General features: G+C 46.4%; 5 protein-coding genes across 6 annotated transcripts; 1 reads left to right on the top strand and 4 right to left on the bottom strand.

Moving 5' to 3' along the window:
• Positions 1-3785: 3785 nt before the first annotated feature.
• LOC125542824 (Tetratricopeptide repeat (TPR)-like superfamily protein) lies at positions 3786-6229 on the bottom strand. The gene has a single exon (XM_048706032.2). The coding sequence runs from the start codon at positions 6122-6124 to the stop codon at positions 4121-4123; it is 2004 nt and encodes a 667-aa protein (XP_048561989.2). The 5' UTR covers positions 6125-6229; the 3' UTR covers positions 3786-4120.
• A 265-nt stretch (positions 6230-6494) lies between these two features.
• LOC125542823 (serine/threonine-protein phosphatase 7 long form homolog) lies at positions 6495-10838 on the bottom strand. Of its 2 annotated transcripts, none has more exons than XM_048706031.2 (6): positions 10681-10838; positions 9440-10116; positions 8296-9350; positions 7894-8188; positions 7381-7762; positions 6495-7214 (listed from the first exon to the last, which is right to left on the bottom strand). In XM_048706031.2, the coding sequence occupies exons 2-5, from the start codon at positions 10109-10111 to the stop codon at positions 7391-7393; spliced, it is 2394 nt and encodes a 797-aa protein (XP_048561988.2). In that variant the 5' UTR covers positions 10112-10116; positions 10681-10838; the 3' UTR covers positions 6495-7214; positions 7381-7390. The 2 variants fall into 2 exon arrangements, with proteins under 2 accessions (XP_048561988.2, XP_048561987.2); XM_048706030.2 differs by lacking the exon at positions 10681-10838 and adding an exon at positions 10209-10660.
• Positions 10839-13703: 2865 nt separating this feature from the next.
• LOC125547937 (uncharacterized) lies at positions 13704-14798 on the bottom strand. Its single transcript, XM_087546347.1, has 3 exons — positions 14680-14798; positions 14255-14422; positions 13704-14151 (listed from the first exon to the last, which is right to left on the bottom strand). The coding sequence occupies exons 1-3, from the start codon at positions 14788-14790 to the stop codon at positions 13711-13713; spliced, it is 720 nt and encodes a 239-aa protein (XP_087402473.1). The 5' UTR covers positions 14791-14798; the 3' UTR covers positions 13704-13710.
• A 538-nt stretch (positions 14799-15336) lies between these two features.
• Positions 15337-20318, bottom strand: LOC125547936 (uncharacterized). The gene is made up of 4 exons (XM_087514786.1): positions 20106-20318; positions 16135-16326; positions 15766-16038; positions 15337-15453 (listed from the first exon to the last, which is right to left on the bottom strand). The coding sequence occupies exons 1-4, from the start codon at positions 20316-20318 to the stop codon at positions 15337-15339; spliced, it is 795 nt and encodes a 264-aa protein (XP_087370912.1).
• A 2990-nt stretch (positions 20319-23308) lies between these two features.
• On the top strand, positions 23309-27151 carry LOC125542822 (cysteine-rich receptor-like protein kinase 2). The gene is made up of 7 exons (XM_048706028.2): positions 23309-24244; positions 24826-24954; positions 25047-25183; positions 25281-25491; positions 25839-26073; positions 26231-26381; positions 26613-27151. Exons 1-7 carry the CDS (start codon positions 23473-23475, stop codon positions 26937-26939), a joined length of 1962 nt encoding a protein of 653 aa, XP_048561985.1. The 5' UTR covers positions 23309-23472; the 3' UTR covers positions 26940-27151.

The following is a 27151-nucleotide window of genomic DNA, read 5'->3' as shown; positions in this document are numbered from 1 at the left end:
TTCCATCATCCTTTCCTCACTTGGGACAATGCTCTAATAATGAAGATCATCACACTTTTATTTACTTACAACTAAAGAATTACAACTCGATACTTGAACAAGATATGACTCTATATGAATGCCTCTGGCGGTGTACCGGGATGTGCTATGATCAAGAGTGACATGTATAAAACAATATGAATGGTGGCTTTGCCACAAATACTATGCCAACTACATGATCATGCAAAGCAATATGACAATGATGGTGCGTGTTATAATAAACGGAACGGTGAAAGTTGCATCGCAATATATCTCAGAATGGCTATGGAAATGCCATAATAGGTAGGTATGGTGGCTGTTTTGAGGAAGGGTACATGGTGGGTTTAATGCACCGGCGAGGAGGAGCTCGCGCTCACACGACACTGAGCAGGGGTGGGTGGGCGCGAGGCACCATGACAAGCTCCAAGGGAGAAGCGTGGCAGCGAGGAGGAGGATTACGGGGAGGAGCGGGCGCAGCGACGCGGCGCCCTGGATGTGCATGGCGGAGATGGTGGTGGTGGGGTTCTATGGCAGCAGGCGGTTTGGTTGCTATTATGTTCGCTACAGGAGGAGAAGGAAGCGCATGCTGAGCTTTTATAGGTGGTGGTGAGGCAATCCGTTGGTTGGTGTAGGCGGCGAAGGAAGGATGGGCGTCGGTGATGTTGCATTCTTGTTCTTGTTTTCCGCACGCAAGTACAGAGGCAAATGCTGAGTTTTTTTAGGGGTAAAGTCAAGTTTATTCATCGAAAACCTAGAGCCGGTCCAAACAATTTAGGGGCCTGGGGCGATGTAAAATTATTGTTTTTCATACTAAACTTTTATACTTATTTTAAACTAAGTGTACCATATTATAATTTTAATTAATACTATAATTTTCTATTGTTCAATCACATAAGAATGTTTTCAAATACTAGTTACATTATTCATTGTTACACAACTGTAATGTATATTATTGAAAATTTTGATTCTACAAAATTTAAATTATATGATTTACTAAAATAATATCTTTCTTGTTAAAAACTCCTTCAAATAAATTTTCCAGGATTGCATAAACCATACAATGTATACACATAAATTTGCATATATATGTGTGCATTCATATATCCTTTAATATTATTCAGTAACATGGTAGATATTTCTAAATCATACTATATATCAAATATTATAATAGAGGTTTCTAATATATATAAGGCAATTATATTCATAGAAACTTCTCGGATAGAGCAAATGTGACTTGCAAGTTGGGATCAGTAATAGAATCATCAAAAACCAAAAAAAATTGTTGATTGTACTTTGCCACCTGGTTTGATTTGGTGCAAATTAATGAGATCTCCAACCCGTTTCTCAAATGAAAATGTGTGCATTGGTTTAAAGATTAAAATCTTGTTATGACAAATTTTATTATGATACTAATTAAGATGTCCATCATAAAGGGGGACTAACATAATTAAAATCAACTTCGCTAGTCGGATTGGTTTGCATGCGCGTTGTATAAACTACTAGTATGTGGTGTGTATTTGTGCTCCTTCAAATTAAGGCTCTATTTTATGCATTTAATAATATTTCACATATAATGTATATATGTATAGTATTTACTAGTATAATTTGTAGTGTGAGCCCTCCCCTCTTGGGGCCCGAGGCGGTTGCCCCTTTTGCCCGGTCTATGGGCCAGCCCCGCGAAAACCATAGAGAGTGGGATACAAAATGTGTCACGGGGTTGGCGCAACAAGACGTGGCGCTCCGGACCTAGATTCAACGAAAACTTGGCTAGACTATGTGCTTCAGTATTGATAGCACGACCTTCGAAAATAAAATTACAAAAAAACTGAGATGCTTTTACTTTGATCTCGCTAGCTATAACTCCATAGCTATCTGCAACTACTTGATTTGAAGCAATGACAAAGCTCTGTAAATGAAGATCCGCGGCTAGGGCGGATGCCTCCCGACATGCAATAGCCTCGATCCAGGGTCGCTGGATCATCAACACCATCAATAACCAAAGCACAACTTCCTGCCCTATCTCTACACATTGCCGCAATTGAACCACCGCTTCCTACCCTAGCACATGCGTCCACATAAATTTTGGCGTAACCCGCGGCGGGGGGGGGGGGCATAGGGCGACTAGGAACAACCGGCTGCACTCAAGACCGAGTGTTGGGCTTCTCATCTCTTTTAATACATCCAGGTTGTCGACAAAGCAATTGGCAATTGAGTGGACCATTTGATGGGTTTGAAAAATGCCTTTATGAATTGCCTTGCATCTAGAGGTCCATATCACCCAAAGAGTAACCGGTAAACGCACAAAATGATCATGCGACAACAAACCCCATAGAGAGACAAACATCCACTGCTTAGCATTGGGCTCCGTCATCACTGTGACCTGCTCAACAAGCTCCTCATCAGCAAGGTCCCAAGGTGCATCTCGAAGCGGTGCAACTAACCAGTGAGTACCTCCATGACTCCGGTGCTCCACACAAACCACATAAAATGTTTTCCGCGATGTGTCTACGGGCTATAACATCTTCAGTAGGCAATGAATGTTTTGAGAGCCTCCATAGGAACAAATGTCAGGTGCTCGTGTCAGCGAGCCATGCTGCATGGAGCCAAGGAGGCCAAGAAGAAAGAAGAGGCCCAACCATAAGTTTACCGTGCCGCAGTGGACATCCTATATGTCTGGGCCTATGATTATTTGTAGTTTTGCCTTATAAGAGAGTGTAGTAGATGCTCAAAAGGACACCATTTGGTTTCCGAGCAGTCATCCTCATGTTAGTGCTTTGTTTCCTCATGGCGGTGAATCTCGTGAGAGGTTCGAGACTACCTCCCGGCGACTATGTTTCATCGAGAAAAAGTGGCAAAGATGAGTGAGGAGGCTTCAGGGTCTGGCTTGGCGACGAGCAATGTTTAGACGATGATGCAGGAACTTGGACTCAAGGAAGAAGATCTCGTGGATGTGGTGGTGGAGGACGAACAACTGCCACCAGAAGCAACCCGCTGGATGGCGATAGCATGGGTGCACATGGAGAAACCTTACAACTAGTTCTTGAGAAACATGAGAGTTGCATGGGATCTTACAAAGGAGGTAAAAATTCGGCCTCTCAATACCAATATGTACACGTTACAATTATCATGCCTATGAGACTTGGAACGGGTTATGGAGGAAGGACCGTGAACGTTTTGTGGCAATGTTTGTCGTTCTTGCACCCTATGATGGTTTCATGAAGCCGTCATTAATCCCCCTAGACCCAGTTGAGATATGGATTCAAATTCATGATTTACCTGATGGTTACTATCCAATGTTCAAATCACTAGAGGGAACTGTGGGCGGATACATCTATTCTAAACAAAATTCTCAGGACTTTGAGGGCAATTTTTTCAGGGTGGGGATCAGGATTAAAGTGCATGGGCCTTTGAAGAATGTTGTCTCTAGCCAAGTAGAAGGAGAGGCAAATTTTTAGGGTGAAGTATGAGATGCTGCCAGATTTGTGTGCTGTGTGCGGAGACTTTGGTCATGTCTACAAGGAATGTGGAGATGGAGTTCATCCCCATGCTGCTCCAGTCTTTATGGGGATGAACTCCCCCTTTTCGGTTTATAGGGCTTATTTAAAAATTTGAGGTTTCTTGTTTTATAAGTCTTAATTTGATTGTTCTTCATCACATTTTCAGATTTCGAGATGCATTAAATCATTGCATGTAAAGATTAAGAGAAAATTGATCATGCATGTACTTTATGCATGCATGCATTGCACTTAATGCATTGGTAAACATAATTTTTAAGAAAAAAGAGCATTGATTGTTTTTGCAAACCACAAAAAATATTTCACCACTAACTATTTATCTTCGTTGGTGAGATTTTTAAATTGAGCTCTATAAACCGAAAAGGAGATAATATACTCTCACTACAGGCAGCCTTATGAAGTATTATTCTGCCTTCCCCCATTTTTTGTTGATAGCATTTTTTAGAAGTAAAGTACGCCGTAGGGTTTAGCGGGCATCTCCTCTAATGACTCTATTCTTCCTCCTCGATGTTGCCATGCTTCTTCTTTAGCTGCAATGCCACTGAAAATGTTGTGCTCTTGTATCTAAACTCTGAAATGGAGTAGCATCAATCAGTGCCTCCATCAGCCGCCAACTGCTCTGCATCAGGCTCCCTGAAGCACCCGGAGTAGATGCCATACACCTTGTTCAAGTCAGCGGCGCTCGCCGTCCATACATGCCCCGGCGCCGCCCCAGGAAGGCCGCCGTCTGCCGCGATCATCTCCTCGCACCTCCCCTCGACCAGCGCCGCCTCCCGGAGTTTCCCCTCCCGCCACAGGCTCTTCACAAGCAGCGCCTTGGTGGGCGCGTCCGGCGCCACCCCGGCGCCGCGCATTTCGTCGAACAGCTTCACCGCGAGCGCCGCGCGCTCCCGCTTGCAGTAGGCCCTGATCAGCACGGCGTACATGTGCCCGTCGGGGCGCAGCTCGCACTGCCGCACCATCCCGAACAGCCTGTGCACGCCCTGGAGGTCGCCGGCGCCGGCCAGGTGCTCCATCAGCCCCGAGAATGTCTGCAGGTCCGGGAGCACGCCGCGCGTCGCCATCATCTCCTCCAGGAGCTCCGTGGCGTCGCGCCCCCGCCGGCACTTGGCCATCGTCCTCAGCAGCGACGAGCAGAGCAGCGCGAGGTTGGGCCGCGACACGGGGCCGCAGATGGAGTCGGCTTCCCGGAACACCCTCACCGCCGCGTCGGCATTCTTGGAGAGCCCGTAGAAGTCGACGATTAGTCGCACGGTGGCGAACGGGAGGAGGATGCCGTCGTCCCGCACCTTGGCCAGCAGGCGCTCCACCAGGTCGTCGCGGCCGGCGCGGGCGAGGATGGCGGCCATCCTCGCCACGGTGTCGCGGTCGTGCGCGAAGCCGCCGGGGCGGCACGCCACCCAACAGAAGAACTCCCACGCCGTCCCCGGCTTCCTGAACGCGCGCAGGAGCTTGCACACGAGCCGCGGCGTCCAGACGATCCCGGCGGCCTCCAGCTCCACCACCTCCTTGGGGTCCCAGCCTTCCAGCGCCCTGGCGAGCTCCCGCGGATCCAGCCATGGCTTGAGCGGCGTCTCCTTAGCTCTGGGCGTGTCCTTGCCACCATCCTCTTCCTCCTCGCTGTCTCCCTCGCCGTCCGCGTCGTCCACGGCGTACGGAATCCTAGCATCCGGCGAAAGCTCCTCCACGAAGTCCTGGGTGCCCTCCGTGTGGCCGGCTTCCCTCATGGCGGCGATGGCGGCCCGCGTCTGCGGCCCGGGCATGACGCCGTCGACGGCCGCCATCTCGCGGACCAGCCACCGGAGCTGGTCGAACCTGCCGGCCTCCGCGAGCGCCTCGGCGAGCACGTTGTACTGCCGGGTGGTCCGGCGCGTGCGCAGCGACGGCAGGAGCCGGAACACCTCGAGCGCCTGGTCGACGAACCCCGCGGAGGCGAGGTGGGCGACGACGACGGTGTAGGTGCGCGCGTTGGGGAGCGCGCCCTCGCGGACCATGGCGCCGAACGCGTCCACGGCGGCGGCGTGGTCGCCCGCGCCGGCGTGGAGGCTGATGACGAGGGTGTGCGCCTCGGCGGGGCGGTGCGGGGCGGTCGGGATGGAGGCGAAGGCGGCGAGGGCGGCAGGGCGGTCCCCCGCGGCGGCGAGGAGGCGGAGGCGCGCGAGCGGGGGAGGGGGCAGGGGGAAGGAGGCGAGCAGGGAGCGGAGGTCGGGGAGCGACGCGGGGTTGGCGAGGCGGGAGGCGAGCGCGTGGAAGAGCGGGAGCGGGGCCGGCGAGGGGAGGGCGCGGAAGAAGGAGAGCGCCGCCGCCGGGGTGGGCGCGGCGCGGATGCCGTGGAGCGCGACCACGGGGTCGTCGGGTGGGGGCGGCGGCGGGGAGGAGGAAGGGGAGCGGAGGCGGAGGCGCAGCGAGTCGATGAGGCGCGCGCGGCGGAGGTAGGCGGCGACGCGGCTGCCGGGCGGGGGCATCGCGTGGCGGCGGCGGCGAGACGAGGGACGCCCGAGCTCGTCGTCCCCCCAGCTCAAGAGACAGGTTTTAGTAAAACTCAAATCATCTGCACCCAACAGTACAGCCACATCACAGGTTAACAGCATTCCATTTCTTCAGTGTTTCATACACTAGATGATTTAAAGCAGACACCATAATTTCTGATGACTTTTCTTCAATTCAGTTTAGTTCATCGTGACTACGTGATTCAATTCTACCATGTTTTCCCTGTACATGTGAATTCAAGAACAGTAGCACATTACACATCATTTAGCACAATACAATTTCAGTCTAAGATACTAGCAGGAGCAGCCAGTTTGAGCAGCAGATCAGTATTGGTTTTGCAAATTGCAACTATGGCCAAGGAGATGCATAGGTCAGCATGCTCAATTCAGTACACCAAATGGTTCCATGGACCAACATTAAAGCCTCATCCCCTGAAGCAGTCATCGCCGCCAATGATGAAGAAGCCAGAAAAGCGGGGAACATCGGACCAGTCCGGAACCGGTTACAACCTAGGGAGTGCCTAGAACTCATTTAGATGAGATATACTTTGGTCTCATTTACCTTAAAAACAATAACAGATACAATCCACATCAGTACACACGCATCTTATAGCATCACATTCAATGGCTATAAAAGATGAATAAGACCAAATTATATCTCATTTAAATGAGCTCTAGCAAAACTGTACAACCTATCTGTTTTTCCCCGGTCGAAGCAAAGCTGATCATACATCACATTTGCTGGAGAATCAGATGTGGAGGAAACTCCTTGAAGGTGTGCCGAGGAAACCTCATATGTCGTCTGAGACGATTGCTCTGTCAATCTCTGCAACATGCGCTCCCGGGCGCATCAGGGACAGTAAAGCCTGGGAGTAACCACCAGTCGGATAGAATGAGTTCACTTCAAGTTTCAGTCCCACAAATGGGATGAATGAGCAATAGTTCACTATATGGCTGTGCCAACGGAGGAGTTCATTGTAGACCATGGACATATAAACACGGGATCCATGCTACGACTGCCTACAAGAAAAAATAGAAAACGAGAACCATACTCCTCTGACTGCAGATTTGCGATCTCCATCGCTTCTATAGCAGCCAATGTTAAACTTGTCAGAGGCATGAACTTCTGGAGTCGCTAACCATCACACCCTTTCTTCAGACCACGACCTTATATGACTGAAACACACAAGCCCTGTAATTTTCAAACAAAAGCAGTAAGCAGAGAAATAATGGTCCAAGAATCATTTGTGCAATTGTTCAACTACAGCAGAGGCAGACTGAAGAAAACATGATGAAATAGAAGGAACTATGTTACGACTGTCCAACAAGAGTGGCAAAACTGTTTCTGAACCACTCACCAAGTAGGTTTCATCTTGGAGCTGGTCCGCCCCTCCTCCTCTTGCTTGGTGACCTTGAATGGACCCTGCTGTCCACTTGTGTATGATCAACCTGGAATCGAGTCCGCTTCTCACAAACAGGGCCCGACTCATTCTCCTGATCAGGCACCATGGAGTTATTTAACTCATCCTCTGTGTCCCTCTGGCCCTCAGACCCCTGTTCAGCTGCAATAGTTGTTGAATCTGGAACCGCAGCAGCAATGTCGCAAAGTGATGACCCGCCAAGTTCCCCAACAAGTTCTACACACGTTCTAGTGACTCGCTCAATGAAAGCGCTACATTCGCCTCTGGAGCACCCCTTTTGTGAAGCTGCCTCCTTCGCCAGAATAGTGAGTTTGTCAGTCTGGAATGAAACATGGAGGTGTCAGAAATATTCATGTGTATGCAGAAGAAGATGATCTGAATCTCTGCGCTTGATAATAGTGTGTGTCGTCATGAGAAAATTAAATACATCTTACAAGGAGAATATCTTACCACTGAGTGGATCAGATGAGCTCTGGGGGTGTACCGAAGCTTTGAAGCACGCAAAGAATCTTCATCATCAGCTGTTGCAGTTCGCACGGATGCCCCATCCTGGTGGCCATTACTTATTCTCGGTGTGCAGAGGCGGATACGTGTCGACCGTCTGTACCACCGCAAATAATCCATGTAGTTGGCATGATCGTATGGTTGTTCTTCCATGATAACATGCTGCTCCTTTACTTCCCACATATCCACAAAAGACTTATGCTTATCTGCCCAATCACTACGGACCTTTCCACGACAACACCTGCAAAATCATCAGAAAACCTTATGGGTGGCTACTGGTACATAATTTCCAACTTCCTCGAATCGAAAACAATCATGCACAGTCAACAGACATATCTTTGGACATACCAATGGAGTTCCACGCTGGTGTCCCGAAATGGTGGCGGGCATTCCTGATGGAGACCAAATTGACGCATCACTCTCTCCGGTGTGTAAACTTCCACCATGAAGAAAAAAACTAGAGGTGCTTGAGTTAGCCACAAATGAGAATCCTGGGTACATATAGGTGCAAGATGTAGTGTCTTCACGCGGTCCTCCCTATATGGGCTCCAAACAACCTGGTCATCTGTTAATAGGTCGAACTCATTTGTAAAGTGCTCATAGCAACGTGCTGGAGCTGACCGATACGTGCACGCCCCCACAACCCATCTGAGACCAACCGTGGGTCTATCCCTGTCATCCTCTAGCTCATCGACGTTTGGGAATTTCGGCTTTAGCATATCTGGCCTGCCGATTGGGAAGCGCTCCCATGACCAGAACTGAAGGAGCAGAAGGCAACCAGTCAGATTACTTTGATCTGATTGCCTCCTGCAAGCATCACACATTGCCCTGTAGAGATATGCCAGAGTGGCAGAACCCCAACTGTATGAACCAATGTTCTCAAGATCAGCTATCAGCGGAAAGGGATAGACAGTGTACCTATCACCAGAGGCATCAGGAAACAATAGACCACCAACCAGGCTAAGGATGTATGCCCTTGCATGCTGCTTTATGGTCTCCTCGTCGGCATCTTCAGGGCACTTATTAAACTCAGTTCTGACCCATGCAACCCTCAACCCAGGACGGGACTTATCTGAAGGAGGTGCCTTCCCAAGGTAACGCTGGTACAATTCAATGTAGGACTCTGTTTTGTTTACAATGACAGCATGGCCAGAGATAGGTAGCCCAAGAATCATCGCAACATCCTGTAGTGTGATTGTAATCTCACCACAAGGCATGTGAAAAGTGTGTGTCTCAGGTCTCCACCGATCAACTAGTGCAGAGACGAGTGCACGATCAATGGAGGGCAGTCCAGCCCTGCAAATATTCGCCAACCCCATCAACCCAGCTGGCCTAAGGTAACGTTCGTACCGCTTGTCAAACCGAAGAGGCTCACGGTTACGAGGATTGAGCTCACTTAGATGCTGTGCCAAATCAAGGAAACAGAAATCAGTGGACTATCACTATAACACATTTATTTGCATATAAATGATACAGGTTGTCATTGATCTACCTGGCCTGATGCTAAAGCACGGCCACGATGAACCTCGTCATACAGCCCAATTAAAAGAGAGCTAGTTGTATCAACTGTCCCTGAAGCTCCACACTGGTTCTGACCAGACTGAACCTCTTCACCTGCAAACCGCCCACGAATGCCAGCACGGGCCCTGGTGCTCCTTATTCTTCGTAGTCGAGCATGTTGAGAATGAACGGTTGGTGCATTGACGGTCACCATCGAAGGAGCAAAAAGAGAAGCACCCTGTTCTGGATCTCGCGGTGGGGTATTCTGATGCTGCGCATCCAGTGGTTCACTGTCCAGCAATGCAGGCTCCGGGGAAACCGGCTCTGGAGATAGATGCTTCTCTGCCTGAACATAAACCTCCAGGCAATTCCAGTCGGTGCCATTGAAAACTGCTTTGACATAGTTACTCCAGGACATATCGTCGTCGATAGGCACCATGATGAAGTGCCGATGAGCACCGCCGCCAACATTCGTCCTCCCCTGTGCGCGGACATTGTGTGTCGCCGGTTCCAGCCCAAGCTTCTTGTACACGGCGTCAATCAGCTCACTGTATGTGGGTGCTGCCTTGAACCATATACCCTGCTCGGAGAGGTCCCCGAATTCCACCCCATTTGGACCCTTCACCAGCTCCCCACCGCTGTAAATTCGCACAAATTTGTCCATTGTCCCTGCCAAACATGAATGCATCCAATTCAAAGAGTGCCCAAATTTGCAATACAAATATCTAAACCAAAAGTGTGATTCATGAGCATGTCAGTACTCATTCCGGCAAATCATGGAGCACCAAATTGGACAACACCAAAAGGAACTTCGTTCCCCCAATCGAGGCGCCAAGCTCGCTAGAGGAGTCACCATTGCCTAGAACCACTCCAAGGGCGAGAAAGGAAAGAACTAGGATTCGTATTTTAGAATCCAAAGAACTAGGATTCTTGGTCCCAATCACCATAGGCGCCGTTCGTCTCAAGTTCCCCGCTGCTGCAAACCCTAGCTAACCTTTCCCCCAACTTCACTCCCACTGCTAAGCTAAACCAAGGGTGCCCAACGCAACAGCCTAGCTTTGTCCTCGCCGCTCACAGAGGCCGCACCAGCATCCAAAGTGAAATCGGAAGAACTCGTAATTGAAAATCGCCCCCCAAATCTCCGGCGAGTACAGCTCGCGCGAGAGGGCTATGGTGGCTCCGGGGCGAGCGACGGACGAGCGCACCTGTCCGGGAGGGAGGGGCAGAGCTTACCGGAAAGGCGCGGAAGGGTTCCGCGGCGGCGCCGACGTCGCCAGGGACGGTGGCGGCGAGTAGGTGGGAGCTCGCGTCAAGCGTTTGTCGCTGCTGCGGTTTTGGTCTCCGACGCTGGAGTGTTCAGCGTCTACTAAGGAAATGACTAAATGACACATGACTCTCCCGTACATACAAAAAAAATCGAGAACATTCAGAAGTTGTGTCTAGATGAATAAATAAATAGAAATAATAGAGTTAGGGCATCTCCTACGCAATCCCTCAAAATCGACAGCACAGATGTCCGCGATTGTGTTCACAAACACGAATACGAAAGCTGGTCATCCAACTTTATACCTTAGATGTTCATCTTATCAACTTTAAAATAGCATGTGAGCTGCAATCCTCCAGTCAAATAACCGATCAATTGTGTGTGGTGGCATTTAATTGGTGAAGCAGACATCCAGACTACCGCAAACATTTCCTAACTTTACTACCGATTTGTGGACGTGTCCACGAACAAATACAACTCCGTGTTGGATACAAACTATGTCCAGACAGTCATATCCGGGCGTATGTAGGTGTGTGAAGATGCCCTTATAAATTAAGCTTATAAACTTGTAAGACATAGTCGGGACAACCAAACACTCAAGACAAGACCACAACCGACTCGGATGCAGCTATGTCAATACAAGTCATTGCTCTAAATCCTCCATAACACTAAGCTCCCTAGTTTTTAAGGCCTCGCAATCAATTGAGGTCTCCGATTGCAATTGGGTCATCTGATTTTGACCGAATCAATAAAAGCTCTCTTATTTAATTATTTTATACTATACACTATGTTTCTTATTTTTTTAAGGTTTCACTATTAATTAAGGTCTTTAATTTAGAACTAGGTCATCCAATTTTGATCGGGTCAACAATTTCTCAAGGAGCTCTCCTATTTAATTATTTTAATTCGCTATGTTCCCTAATTTTAAAGCTCTTTCGTACGTTTGAGGTATTTAATTTTGGATTTGGTGTATGATTTTGATCGGGGCAACGATTTTACAAATCAATCAGCAGCAACCGTCCTATAAAAACATATGAACTCCGTGCATCCTTCTACCACCTAGAAAAAAGAAGGGCCACAATGTGATACTATAGCACCAATATAGTACATGCAGCCACATACACAAAAAATTCGCATATGAATATGAGTTGATTTGCGGATGACATATAGTCACATCGAAAGGGCCACCAAATGAGTGCATTATAAATAAACATAAAACACATTGCATCAACTCCCCCATACGCCAAACTAAATATTCCATCAGTTTCAATATATAAGGGGTATTAGTTTTTTGAAATGTCAAATTTCTTTAACTTTGACCAAGTTTAGAGCCAAAAATATCGACATCCACGATATTAAACAAAAAAAGGAAATTTATTTCATGACGAATCTAATGACACCAATTTGATATTATATATGTTCATATATTTCTCTATAAATTTGATCAAACTTAAAAGGTTTGAGTTTTCAAAAAAAGTATATATCATATTTTTTGAAACAGAGTGAGTAATTTTTTTAAGAATCCTAACAATAACAACGGCGCAGCAAAGCGCGCCCAACCCTTCTAGTTTTATTAGATGCCTGAAGAAGATACATGAACCAAAAACATCGGTGAAGGCCACAAGGGGGGTTTGTCACTGCCAGGCCTAATTTGATTGCAAGGCGGGAAGTATCCAAGGGCTCTAATCCCCTTTGGGGGTATTTCCATGGCCACAAGGATCCTCTCCCACCATGGGGAGATCACCATGCCAATTTGGATGACAGGGGAGAGGAGACGATATCACGTCCAGAAAAATGATAGGGCAGTGTGAAAATTCTTAGAAAAAATATAATATTCAAAAATAATGAAAATTGACTCTAGTTTCTTTTCAGAAACATCATATCAATTCAGAAGTAATTAAAAATTTGTATATTTCCTTCAAAAATCTAGGAAATTCAGGAAGGTACAAGATACTCAGGAAGGTAGAGAATAACTCTGGAATTTTAAGGGAAAAACAGGAAATACACACAAATCAGCAAAGAAAAACACTTCAACCCAATCACAGACATTAACCATGAGTTACACATGTCAATTCGCACAAATAATATAACACTACTGAGGTGTGCTAATCATAGTTTTAACATCGAAAATGCAAACTACGGCTAGAAATCCAGCAAGAATAGCATTTTGTTCCATCAAGCTCATGTGTGACTGATCCATAGCAAAATGTCTTCTTCTTGAAATAGTTACTCTACTAAAACTTCCACCATCAACTTCTTTGAACATTTTTATCGGCTAACTTTAGCAAACCTGCAAAGCAAAAAACAACATTATTGTTACTACACAATATCAGATTTTTCATTTATATGCATTTTTTTGCAAAGAAACAGATGCAAAGATCATAAAATGCTATTTTCACTGAGAATAATCTGTAGGAAAACTTAAAAACCTTAACAATATATGGATTCGTGTTTTATGTGCTCGTATGGTCGTTAGTATGTGTTCTCTGTGGATACATATGTAATGGAATGACATCTGAAAAATTGTCATAGTTTTTGCCAGAATTTTAGTTTGCCTTGTGATTTTTTTTTTCTGCTGAGATGCCACCTTTTGACGGGCCATGTTGAATTTCAATGTTTGGTTCGGGCCCATTCTTGAGTTGTAAATAAGCTCTCTATCATTTCATTACGGGTATCAATCCAGCGGGCGGTCGAACAGGGATGATATGAATTACCGAAGAAATAGAATTATAGAAATGTAGTATGCAATATCAAAATGTATCCCCTTATGTAAAATGAATTAACTTTTTCATACCATAAAGCTTTCCTTCATGAAACTCTCCATTGTCCGTACCAGCTTGATATTTATATACATACACTATAATATAGAAAAACATCAAACAAGCAAATAACAACCGAGCAATTAGTTAAAAAATTAGCAGTTAAAATTTTAACATCATCGCATACAGGATTTCCTACAAAATCTCTCAGAAGGCGTGGCTAGTACCTTATTTGTAAAGTTAGTCCAACCGGATGCCGTTGGTGTCACTGGGAGGCACGTCATCCTCTGCAAGCTTGTCGATGAGCATCTCCATCGTCTCAATGTACCTAGGCATGTAATGGTCCCTTATCATCGATCTGTCGAGTCGGATCTTGTTGTACATGTCGCGAGGGGTCTCGTAGAGGGCAACACCCTCACTCTGGCTGCCTTGCTCTTCTGATTTTGGCAATGCAACCATGTGCATGATTCTTCCTGGGGGGTACAACTGGCAATGCCGAGGTGCTTGAGAGGCACTCGACGGTGATCGCAGGGCTTCCAGGAGCTGCTCCATGTGTTCTCCATCTGTTCCTTTCCCAGCTTCATCAAAAGCTTGACTCTTTGTAGCAACATATGGCCAGCAGGATAGGGCAGAATGTTTCTTCACTACTTCATGCACGCCCTCTGAATGCTTCATCTCACCCTGGATTTGTAAGCCAAATTAACTCGGCACATGATAAAATACAAAATGAACCTCTGATGTTGCATCACCAGTTCTTTTTATGTCTGAAAAAGAAATCTAGTACCTCAGCAGTCCAAGATTGCAGCATATCGACATTTGCAACCTTAGAACTTGGACTGGATACAAAAGGAATGTAGGATCGCATGAGGTCTACAGAGTGGTTTATAAAACTCAGGAATCTTTTCTGCTGAATATGCTCCTGGAGACCAGGTGCCCAGGATGATGCCATAACCTGCAGAGATTCCGTAACGAATGCAAACGTATGATCTATGATGCTTCTGCGCTAATAAATTGTGTTTACAGCACACACATTTTTTGCTTTTATTTTAACCACCTACTGTTGTTCACCACAAAATGAAAAAAAAACAACTAGAAGAGAGACAACCAACTCATTGCATTTTAGCTATGGAAGGACGAAGGAACACACAAATTTAGAGATTTCATTCGTATTCGCATCACTATATGAAAATATGTGGCCATATGGGGTACCTTTGTACGAAGTTCAGCGGCTGAGACCTTGCCAAAAGATGGGACCAGATCATTTCTATTGACAACAGTGGTGACGAAGTCTTTGCTGGATTCAGCCAAGTCCCAGCTCATGCAAGCAGCTGGACAGTAGCAGTTCGAAATGTTATGTTAAACTACATCTGTAACGAAATATTGATAAGCCTTTTTTGGAACCAAAAAGAAGGGACTATGACATCGCTGCAGATATTAGCTGCTTCGTTTCAGGCTAGTGATTCTTTAGCACATCAACTGAGTATCAGGTCTGTTGCTTCGGGTGACAATGTCAATGCCGGTGTTCAGCATACTTAAGCTTTTAGTATTCATTTTGTATTTGTGCGAGTAATGATTCCACGCAGACCTTTCTTAAAATGAACGGTTGTTTCTTAACAGTGCAAGTGGTGCATCATTGTTACGTACACCCTCTCTATTCCTAAATGTAAGATGTTTTTGCAGTTAAAAGTGTCTTACATTTAGGAACAGGTAGTACTCCATCCGTCCCAAAATAAGTGTAGCTGATTTAGTACAAACTTGTATTAAATCAATGACACTTATTTTGGGATGGAGGGAATATTAGATTGACATGCAGTGTTTTTTCTCTATATCCATTTGTTTAAAGGTCGATTTTCAATCTGGAATTGACTACAGTACAATACCTGGTCCAAAGGCAATACATGAAGCTGATGATAACTTCTTGTTCTCACGTAGTATGTATGTTAAAATAGCTGCAATAGCAGCACCCATTGAATGTCCAATGATCTAAAATGAAAGAACGATGATATTATTTTAGTTAGCAAAAATCTTGATGCAGCTTATGTCATCTGCCTTACCTTACAGTGCCAAATCTGTTCCACTTTACTGTGAAAGTTGACTCATACTACCAAGAGAAATACTCTGTCCGATCCAAATTACTTGTCGCTCAAATGGATGTGTATCAAAAATAACATTCAGACTAGGCTAACTCAGTAAGGTCTTCTACAGCTCTAGTTTTGTAAAGCATTTGAATGGAAATCACATTTTCGGAGGTTCAGGAAATATATTTTTTTGAGCCAAAAATATTTAGTTACTTACCTTAATTTTGTAGTCTGGAAATCGCTCGACTGCTCTGCTGAGGCAGGGAATGGCCTGATCCGCAACCCAGCGAGCTGCTGCAACCATTCCACAATGTGCATGCCCAACAACTATACAGGATCCACGGCCTTCTTGTGACACAGCATGATGAAACGGAACCTCTGCAGCAGTTGCCGCCGTCAGGCGATCCTTAACACTGATAGCTCCCCGGATAAAAAGGAGGAAGCATCTGGTACTTTCGTCACGAACAACCGTGAACGCGGGCTTCATAAGCTGCATAGCCGCACAAGATTTACTCTATAAGACATTTCCAGTTCACAATCTGTGCTAAGATGATCAGAAATTTGGCTCAGTGTGATACATACATACCTTTGCCTTGGACTTCCTTATGAGAATATCATTCTGCTCATATCCACCAAACTCTAGGAACACTTCATAATGCTCCTTTGAGAAGAACATGCAGAGTCTCAGGTACCTGAGAAGTACAATCAGCTCCTGCCTTACTGCATGACCTTCCAAGGGCACACAATTGCCACTTCTATACTCATGCTGCAGATTTCCCTGGAGAAATGAATAGTTAATCAGAGAAAAAGCAATACATTTTCTTCAACCAAATCATGTCAATGAAATTGGTTTGGTAAAGGTCATGGGTTCATCATAAGTAACAAACCAATCAGAACCATGCTGCTGAGCTGAATGCCTCGACTTCCTATCCCCTGACGACTGGTGGTTGTGGCCAGACGGCGTCTGAGGGAAAGAAACCTCGCCGTGGAAGGCTCGAGGGCGTGAAGATCTGCAGATCTAGTATCTACATCCACACTCTCTTGGGCCTACAAGAATCCTATTTTGGAATATGCGTGGTTTCGGTGCTAGGGGGCGATGCAACCACCTGCATGCCTACATTAGAAATGAGAACATTGACATTCTATATCGAAAAAGGCTCGTGTCGCGCTTTATATACAAAGCAACAACCAAACAGGCAACTCCACACCACCACACACACTCAAGGCAAGATATACACAAGGGTAATTAGGAGCAACAACATGACCCCCTACTACCCCAAGCAATATAATCTACATGTAGGTAGATAGGGCACTGCTTGAGAACTCTGGGGTCCTCCATGGTGAACAAGCCACCGCGAAGATACAAAGTTGTGCATGACGAGCTGAGTGCTCTAAGACGGCGCCTTCAGGAAGGATACGACACCGGAGTGCTGCCACTGCCTGATCCAGGGATCAAGGTTTCCCCGGGAGCAACAAAGGGGGTGAAGAGGAACCACGACGACGCCTTCAAGAAGGATACGACACCCACAAGCGCCGCCTCCGTCGACCTAACAAGGCTAAAGAAGGTTTTCACCCCGGCAAGCCCCCTTCATCACCAAGACAGAGTACACCAAGCCACGCTCGCTGCACCACCGCCACTGGCCGTCGCACACATGACACCACGCCTCCCACACAACCATGACAGCCAGCCAATACCCGAGCCATGAGCTCCGCCCACGAGCACCATGACTCCAATCACCAACGCACTGCCCTGGCATCCATGACCCCTACACCACCTCACCGTAGACTTGACGCCACGATGACCAAAGAGACGAGCGGAAAGGCCCCTCCTTCCCCATCCGTGGACAGCCCCAGCTCCAAGACCCTCTTGGGCCGGCCAGATCTAGCCCCCACCGCTCCACCCCGCCCTGCCCGGGCAAAGGGCGAGCTCCCTAGTGGGTTATCCCAAACAAACAATCCCAAACAAGTCTTATTTGATAAGGTCAAAAAGCTTCGAAGTGTGGCTGATTCCTCTGGGTTAGATGCCACCAGCACTAGTAGAAAAGGCCCATTAGTCGGGATTAAAGGGTCGGTACTAAAGCCGCCCCCCCCTAGTCCTGGTTCTGTTACGAACCGGGACTAAAGGCCCTCCACGTGGCCGCTGTCTGGAGCTCCACCTTTAGTCCCGGACCAACCGAGACTAAAGAAAATTTTACGAAATTTTTATTTTTTTGATATTTTTTCGATTTTCAAATTTCTAAATTATTTTACAATTTAATCTCTAATCACCCCTCATCACTGCTCAATTTAACCTCTAATCTCTAATCACCCCTCATCATTCCAAATCATCTAACTTCTCGGTCGGTCACCCATCCTCTCCGGGTTCTATTCCCCCTCGTTTCCAAGTCTGCACTTGTTGTTTTCCTGACAATAGTAAGATGTCAATCCTATTAACCCTCGGGAGTTTAGCTTGAGCATTAAGTCACACGTTTCACTGTTTGAGTTTGAAATTATTATTCTAAAAAACAATAATTATTTAGTAACACTAATATTTCTTGAGTAAGTAGTTTGATCATTGTTTGACGACCACAGTTTGACTAGATTTGACCAAAATTCAAAAAAATAAAATAATTATTTAGTAACACTAATACTTCTTGAATAAGTAGTTTGACCATAGTTTGACCTGATTTAACCAAAATTCAAAAAAACTGAAATTTGAGCATATCTTTTTTTCCTTTAAGAATTTGAGGATTCTAAAAATTTGCAAACAGGTCATAGGCCATCAAAATCGGATGCGTATTTTCGTGCTGAACATTTTGATATATTATACGTTCTTTTCCGACATCGTATGCAAAAGTTATAGCCGTTTTACTTTTTCGTAACACTTTTTCACAAAACATGTCCAAATTTAAGTTTTTTAATTTTCCTAACTAATAGATGTAGTAATATAACTACATCTCAAAGGATTTTATTTTTTGAAGTTTTTATCATTTTCTTTTGTTTTTTTCAAAACTGAAATGGCGATACACCGCGCGGGGGGGGGGGGGGGGGGGGGAGAGTTTGAGAAATGGGCCCTTTAGTCCCGGTTTGAGACACGAACCGAGGCTAAAGGGCCCATTTGAACCGGGATTAATGCCTCTCGAACCGGGATTAATGCCTCTCGAACCGGGACTAATGCTCACATTAATCCCGGTTCGTAATACAACCGGGACTAATGTGTATATTGCGTTGTGACCAAAACCCTGTTTTCTACTAGTGCAGATGGCAACAATGATATGATCTGGAAGCGGACTTGGTGTCCATTCATCATCAAAAGGAGAACTACTGGAAACAAAGGGGCCGCCTCAATTGGATCTTCAAGGGCGACACTAACACGGCTTACTTCCATGGACTTTCCAACGGTTGCAGATGTCGCTGCTACATTGATCTGCTGATCATTAATGATGTCATGGTCACCGACCCCCATGCAGTTACTGCTCACATCTACAATTTTTACTCCTCTTTGCTTAGCTTTCAGCATCCTTCCAACTTCCTGTCTGACCCTCAAGCTTGGGGTCCTGATCGTTGTACTTTTTACGTTGATAACGATGTCTTGATGATTCCTCTCTCTTGTGGATAAGGCTATTTCTTCCTCCAATTCCTCTTGGGCTCCTGCCCTGACGCTTCTTGATTCCGTTCTTTAAGAAGTTTTAGGGTTGCTTAAGACCCTCCTATATAAAATTGTGGAGGGTTTCTGTTTGGGAACGGTGGATATTAAAGGCCTCAATTATGCGATACTTATGCTCATTTCAAAAGTTAAGGGTGTTGATAACATCCACCTTTTCAGACCCATCATTCTCATTAACAACATTACCAAATTCTCTCCCCCAAGGCGTTTGCTACTAGACTATCTCTGCTTGCTCATAAGCTCATTAGCCAAACTCACTGTGCATTCATTAAGGGGAGAGCTATTCTTGACAGTATCATTTGAACTACATGGAAACTGATCCATGGCATCCACACCCGGGGCACGAGGTGGTCATCCTCAAGCTTGATTTTGAAAAAGCCTATGATTGCGTTCATTGGTCTTTCCTTCGTGATATTCTCTTCACTAGAGGGTTTCAATCCTGGCTATGCTCACCACGTAATGCAACTAATTTGTAATGCATACTGCCATCTTCATCAACGGGGCTATGGACCCCTATTTCAAGAATGGTCGTGGCTTGAGACAAGGTGATCCCATAACATAAGTAGATCTGTTCAGTTCCCAAGTACTCCGAAATGGACACGATTTTTTTCAGGGGTTCTTTCACGAGTTAAGTAAATAAAAGGAGTAAAGTAAGGTTATGTCCTTGGTCACCATGTACCTAGTTCGTAACAAACAAAAGCATGATCTAAGCAAAACTCAAGCGACGCATGTCTTTCCTCACTTCATGACGAGCAAGCAGAAACGGCGACTATTCCAGCAGATGGAAGGAAACATTTGATTTCGGGCCGGGGTGTGGTGATCGCTCACCTGGAGGCGCATGTAGTGGCTGATCCCGAAGGCGATGTCCCCGAACGGCCACTTCCCCAGCGTCTCGCCGTACGCGAACCTACCGTCCTCGCCGCCACGGCCGCGGCCTCCCTCCAGCTCGCCGGCGCGCTCTCCGGCCACCTCGCCTCGCTTTCCCCGTCAACGCCGCTCCGCCCGTGCCGCCTCCTTGGCGCCTCCTCCGCGCCGTCGGGGGACAGCCGTCCGGATAGCACGACGTAGACCAGCGCCGCCGTCCCCGCCGCCGACGATGCCATTGCCACCCCCTTGGCCCCCATTCTGGGCGTGCGGCGGCGGGAGGAATTAAGCAACGTTCATCAAAATACCATTTCCCTCTTCATGTGTATGGGCAGGCTGGGAAATCCGAACACCATGGCAGGAGCATATCCGGGGTGCTGATGCTGATGCTGTGAAGAACAGTTTTTGGATATTCTGCGTGTCGGGCTCCGTTACCAGTTCGGTCACGTTGCTATTGGGACTTGGGAACCAGAATTGAGACCCAAGTGCCAAGGGCACATACAACCAGTAGCCAATCTCGCGTGACAATGGTGAGCAGGCTTAAAACATCAAATTTCTAAGCCCAATTGCAAGTGCATTGGATGTCGCTTGTAAAGCACCTCGGTATAATTGTCAAGGGAAAAAAGTCTAAAACAAACCTTGAACTTGTAGACGAAGGCTAAGTCAAACCTTCCACTTGTAATCCCTGAAATCACTTCATCGAACTCTTCAATCTCGGTCTATTTTAAACCTTGAGCGCTTTGCCAAACAGGCCTAGGATTTGGTTGCCACCGCACGCGACTGGGCCGGCCACAATGCATGAAGCATGGACCTGGCAGGGATTTCGCTGCGACTGGACGCGTACAGTGAGTTGAACTTGCGACCTGGCGGTGCAAAACTCGTGTTGCTTGCCACTTCCCCTGAAAGCTACTTATGATGATAGAGAAGAGCGACTGTACTTAACATATCGGAACGTCGAGATTTGGAAGCATCTTGGAAATTTTACGAAACATTTTCTTGAAAATTGTCAACAATTTTTTGAAATCCGAATGTTTTCGGGATTATGACCCTTTTTTCAAAACACAAAAAAATTTGAAAACATGAACCCTTTTTAAATCAACGAAAAATTTGAAAGTGCAAGAAAAATTTGAAAAACTGAATTTTTTTAAGCCTGAACAAAATTTTAAAGTGCGGACAAGTTTGAAACATGAACAAATATTTGAAAATCTGTTCCCATTTTTAACAAAATAGAAAGTTCTCGCACTTTATTTTTTTGAGGTTTCAAAATCTGTTCCCATTTTTATATAAAAATGTGTACGTTTCAAAACAATTCTTGTTTGAAAAAAATCATACTTTAATATTTTCCCAGGTTTCAAAAATTCTTGGAGCTTTCAAAAATATGTTGGTTTTTTTTAAAAAGTGTTCACACTTTAGAAATGTTCAGGTTTCAAAATAGTTCTGGTTTTCAAAATTTCTTTGTCTTTTCCAAAAAAAATGTTCATTCCGTTTTCTTTGAAAATTTTCAAGAAAAAGTCTCGAAAGAAAATCAAAAAATATTTTCACTCGATGTCGATGTTGTGGTATGAGATTAAATAATTCCATGCTTCTCATTTGTCACTAAATGGCATTGGTTAGGTTGGCTAGCGGGATAAAAAAATTTAAATCGCCTTTTACGAAAAGGAAAATCACGAGAGCAACTAGTTAACGAGCGCTTCTTCGGGAGCCTCACAACGATCAGCGCCACTTGGCGCGCTCTCAGCCGCCCGTCACGTGTCGCGCTCTGGGCGTTTCCTCCGAACTTTTTTTTCATGCACGCGTTTTTTTGGCTTTTTAAGGGTTTTTCCTGTTTTTTTCGACGTTTCGATTTTTCACCGGTCTTTCTTAACTTTTGGACCCAAAAAAATTAAAAAAAAAATTGCGTGAAAAAATGTGTTTCCTTTTTTTTTTCTTTCGGGCCGTGCCTCTCGGAAACGAAAAAAAATCGTGTTTTCCCTGCAGCGAGAAAAAAAAGAGGAAAAACACGCTTCCTAGTCGTGTGGACTGTAGCCAGACCTGCCGGCAATCCCATTGAAAACAGAGTAAGGCTCAAAATGGACCGAGATCAGAGAGTTCGGTGTGCTGATTTCAGGGATTAGAAGTTCAGGATTTGATTTAGCTTTGGACTACAAATTCAAGGTTTTTCTTAGACCTTTTGTATTGTCAAGCGATGTGTTTTGCTCACTAAATATAATACTCCCTCCGTTTAAACTAAAGTCACGACACTCATTTTGGGTAAAGGGAGTACATTTTTTTAGGGCAGGCTTAAACTTGTGTATGCAGTTGGAACGGATGGTCAGATAGGTTTTTATCCAACATGAGTGGTAGCATAATCTTTGAATCTGTCCACCACCTTCTTCGACATAGACATAGTGTCAGTCCAATATGACTCTACTACTGCCGATATGTCGATTTTCTATATTATTATGTTGGCGCAACGGCGGCGGCCCTGTCTTCAAGCGAAGGGCGACCTCCTCCACGTCGTTTGGCTCCATGTCATGCAGTAGCAACTCCCAATCATCGTCGCTGTCGTACGCTGTGTTGCCGTCGTTGCTTGCCATTGATCGAAAGGGGAGGAGACGGTGAAAGGAGAAGACGAAGAGAAGTGGATTGGAGTGAGCTTTGATTGCAGTGTAGAGTTCGTATGGAGTGGGGATGTATGTGGAGGCGAGGTGGGCCAGGGTAGGCCGGTCCGATGTGATGGACGCGGATGCGCGTGTCCGGACCCCCCAATACCTAGATTTAGGCTAGGCTTGAAGGGTATCAGTCCGTACGTCCATGGCTGGTTTGTAGAGGCGGTTGGTTTGTAAAGACTGGGTTACGGTTTTGTGATCGGACACTGACCGAGTCGTCCGTCCGATCATTTTGAGGAATATGGCCATAGAGTCGGTGAATTACGTAAGATGGTTGACGTAGAGGTGGAGGTCTTTTTCCTCTTTTTATATTATATTACAACAAAAATAAAATGTGGGTGGATTAAGGGCTCATTTATTGGGACGGCACGCAAGGGTGATGATCCGGCTTTCGTTCTGGTCGGCAGGGCGCGAAAGCACGTACGCGCGCCGGACTTTCTTGCCCGCCTCCTCCAACAGCGACCGCCCGCGCCGCCGCAGCAGAGCACTCCACCACATTCCGTGCCACGCCTTGTGTTGCACTTGCACCCGACGTGTCCCGGCCGGTCTTGCCCGGTGTCCAAATCCAGCAGCCCAACCAACTTCCCGTTCCATTCGCCCCGGTCGCCATCGTCGGGCCAGCCGCCTCCTCCACCTTTTCGGCAAATTTACATTAGACCCGTCGTCTCCGTCCGGCCCGGCGGCCACCGGATTGCCCAGCCCAAACCCACCCACCACCTACCTAGCCGTAAGTTCCCACCGCAATACGCCCCCCACGCAGCCCACCATGGCAGCGCCCACGCACCGGCTGCGCCCAGGCGTGGCCGCGCTCCTCCTCGCGCTGGCGTGCGCGCTCTGCGGCGCGGCGGCGGGGGACCCGCGCACGGCCGTGGCGGGCCAGTCCTGCGCGCCGGGGGCGGCCGTCTCCGGCTCCGTGCTAGCGGACAACTTCGTGCCGGCCATGGACGACCTCAACAGCAACGTCAGCGCCAACGGCTTCGGCACCGCCTCCGTGGGCGCCAGGGGCCCCAACACGGTGTTCGGCCTGGGCCAGTGCCACCGCGACCTCTCCCCGCTCGACTGCAAGCTCTGCTTCGCCGAGGTCCGGTCGCTGCTCCCCAAGTGCTACCCGCGGGTCGGGGGCCGCCTCTTCCTCGACGGCTGCTTCGGCCGCTACGGCAACTACTCCTTCCTCGGCGAGGCGCTCGGGCCGGCCGACGCCAGGGTCTGCGCCCCCGGGAACGCCAGCAACCCGCGGGGGTTCGCGGACGCGGCCAGGGCCGCGGTGGCCAACGTGACCGAGGCGGCGGCGCGCGGCGACGCCGACGGGTACGCGGTCGCGTCGGCGAGCGCGGGGGGCGCCACGGCCTTCGCCCTCGCGCAGTGCTGGGGGAGCCTCAACGCCACCGCGTGCGGCCAGTGCCTCCGCGCCGCGGCGCGCGCGGCGGCCGGGTGCGCGCCGGCGACGGAGGGCCGGGCGCTCTTCACCGGCTGCTACCTCCGCTACTCCACGCGCCTCTTCTGGAATGTGAACGCCACGGCGGGGTCGGGATCATCAGGTACTGCTGTAACTGTAACTTGAAAATGCATTCTTTTACTAATCATTCATTCGTCTGAGATGCTAATCCATTAGGCCGGGGTAGGGGAATTTGACTATTTTCACCTAACAGCTAGCTCTGTTCTGCCAAATTCAGTGGCAGTGCCACACAATTTTGACTATTTTCAGCTCCTGGTCACGTTTATGACCTCACTTTGTTGACTGAAATGCCCAAACCCAAAGAGTTGTACTTTATCGTTTGGATTGTCAAAAACTGGTTACAAATTCACCAGTTTCGGAATACTTTTGACCCAGCATTGGTGACTTCTTCTCTAGCTATTTCACTTTTTGAAAATGGTGGCTATGAAATAACTTTCACTTAAAACTTTTGTTTAGGCTATGCAGAGCAGGAAATAAACCCTACAAAGTTACCATGTGTGAGTGCATATGCATGACTAATCTACATCTACATCTCACCACCAGTATGGTAGCTTCATTTGACTGACTAAACACACATTATCGCGTTAACAGTTCTCTGAATCCTCCTGATACATCCATTTGTTTATGTTTTTGCACTGATGATCAAATCTCTACAATGCGCAGGAAAGAATGGTGTCGTTTGGATATTGGTGGGTTCCTTTCTAGGTGCTTTTATAGTTGTCCTCATTATTGCTTTTCTGGCTTGGAAGAAGGGAATTCTGAGGAGAAAGAAACAGTCAAAATCATTCATAGGTCAGTGTATAAGAATAAAAACGTTTAATCATTCATCGACCATCTTCTTCTTTTCTTCACATTCTGTTAAATGTGTTTATGTTGAAATACAGATATGTATGGAGATGGAGTCTCTGTCAGAATTGCACAGTCTAGTTTAAATTTCAAATATGAAGAGTTAAAGAAAGCAACAAATTATTTCGATCCAGCAAACAAACTTGGTCAAGGGAGCAACGGAGCTGTTTACAAGGTAAACATGTATAGTTAGTAAATTTATCTAGGAATTCTTTATAGAGGTAGTGTGAGAAAGAAAATATGTTGACCCTGATATGCGATGAGCTCCGTAGGCTGTTATGCCAGATGGAAAAGAAGTTGCTGTCAAGAGGCTTTTCCTAAATACAAGGGAGTGGGTCGAGCAGTTTTTCAATGAAGTCGAACTCATAAGTCAGGTTCGCCATAAGAATCTAGTGAAGTTGCTTGGCTGCAGCGTGAATGGCCCAGAGAGCTTGCTTGTTTATGAATACTACTTCAACAAGAGCCTTGAACTATTCTTGTTTGGTAAGCCTCTTGCTTGATGCCACACGTTAAATGTTCACTTCAACTGTATCTTCGGTTATTTTCCTTGATATTTTTTGGCATTATCAATGGAAAACTCTAGCTTTTGTTGGTACAAGGGTATAGTTGTCTGGTTGAGTCTTGCTGAATTTGCATGACCGTATTATCCTATCCCTTTTTATTCTCTTATATTAAAGCTCTAGAATGGCCCCCCTTCTCCATCTCGCTCTAAAAATGGAATAATTAAGAATGCAGTGTACTTGAACTCTTCTATGAGTGTAACTTTCTGACAGAAATTTAAATTTATATGTTGTAAACCGTATAACTTATTTCCTGTAGTATCCTCCCAGATGCAAGTCGTAGCAGAAAATTAACCTGGGATCTGAGAGTTGGTATCATTCAAGGCATTGCAGAGGGGCTTTCTTATCTCCATGAGGAGTCAGAAACACGGATTATCCACCGAGACATCAAAGCTAGTAATATTTTGTTGGATGATAAGTATAAGCCCAAAATAACAGATTTTGGTCTTGCAAGAGCATTTGCAACAGACGTAACCCATCTTACAACTGGTGTTGCTGGAACATTGTAAGCTCTGTTTTTCATATTCTTTGGTTGGTGCACGGATTGCCACACGATGCTTAACCAGTGGTGTTGCAGTTGCCACATGATTTATTTCACTGCCATGTCAAATGGCCACAGAGGGATTTTCTGATCTTGTGCTCACTGAATAAGTTTGTTGCAGAGGCTACATGGCTCCTGAGTATGTTGTGCATGGCCATCTTACGGAGAAGGCCGATGTCTTCAGCTATGGCGTTCTTGTTCTCGAGATCATAACAGGGAAAAGATGTAGTGGCTCAATTGGCTCACACGGAGGGCAGGCGTTGTTAACAAAGGTACTGCTCAGGTCCTAAAAAAAGGGTTCCTCTGTGAAAGTAAATTCATGGTTATGTTCCATCGGACACCATTCCTGTGTTTGCATGGCTAAAACAGAATAGGTGAAAGCATAGCTTTATTGTTCAAAAGTTTCTTTCTTATTTGACTTGCGTCATAACATTGTGTCTCAAACAGGCACCATGTTGCCGTCTCACAATCTGTTTAATGCAAGTGACTTGTTTGCATTGAAGGTATGGAAGCACTACAAGGACAACACAGTAGAGACGATTATCGATCCGATCATCTACAAAGATACGATCCGGCATAAGGTCTTGCATATAGTGCAGATCGGGCTGCTATGCACCCAAGCGAACCCTGGTGACAGGCCTACGATGACCAAGGTCGTCGAGCTGCTGAGAAGCCACAAGCATGATGTCGAGATTGTCCTGAGTGATCCTCCATTTCTGAATGTTGAGGGGGTTGAGGATATGAAACAAGGGGAGCAGTCGCGGTTGTTGTCCGCACACTCTGGTCCTTCAGTGTCAGGGTCGTCTCGGTCTTACTTGAACGGAAGATAACCCTAAACATCTGTTTTCTATCTCCCCCTTTTTTTATTCGTGCGAAGAATCTGTGTTTTTCCTCCCAATTGTCTTTTATAACCATACTTGATACTTGTACATAGATAGAAACCAACTCAACTCTGTATTTTTCACTTGCAATATTTGTACATATGACATGCTAAATAAATGAAGTCGAGAACTCACCGATGAAGGTGGCAGTGTTTCTGTTC

This window comes from Triticum urartu, chromosome 3A, assembly GCF_056163025.1.
Source record: "Triticum urartu cultivar PI428250 chromosome 3A, HENAU_Tu73, whole genome shotgun sequence".
NCBI lineage: Eukaryota > Viridiplantae > Streptophyta > Magnoliopsida > Poales > Poaceae > Triticum > Triticum urartu.
The sequence above is the reverse complement of the archived record's forward strand: the minus strand, read 5'-3'. Positions and strand labels throughout refer to the sequence as shown.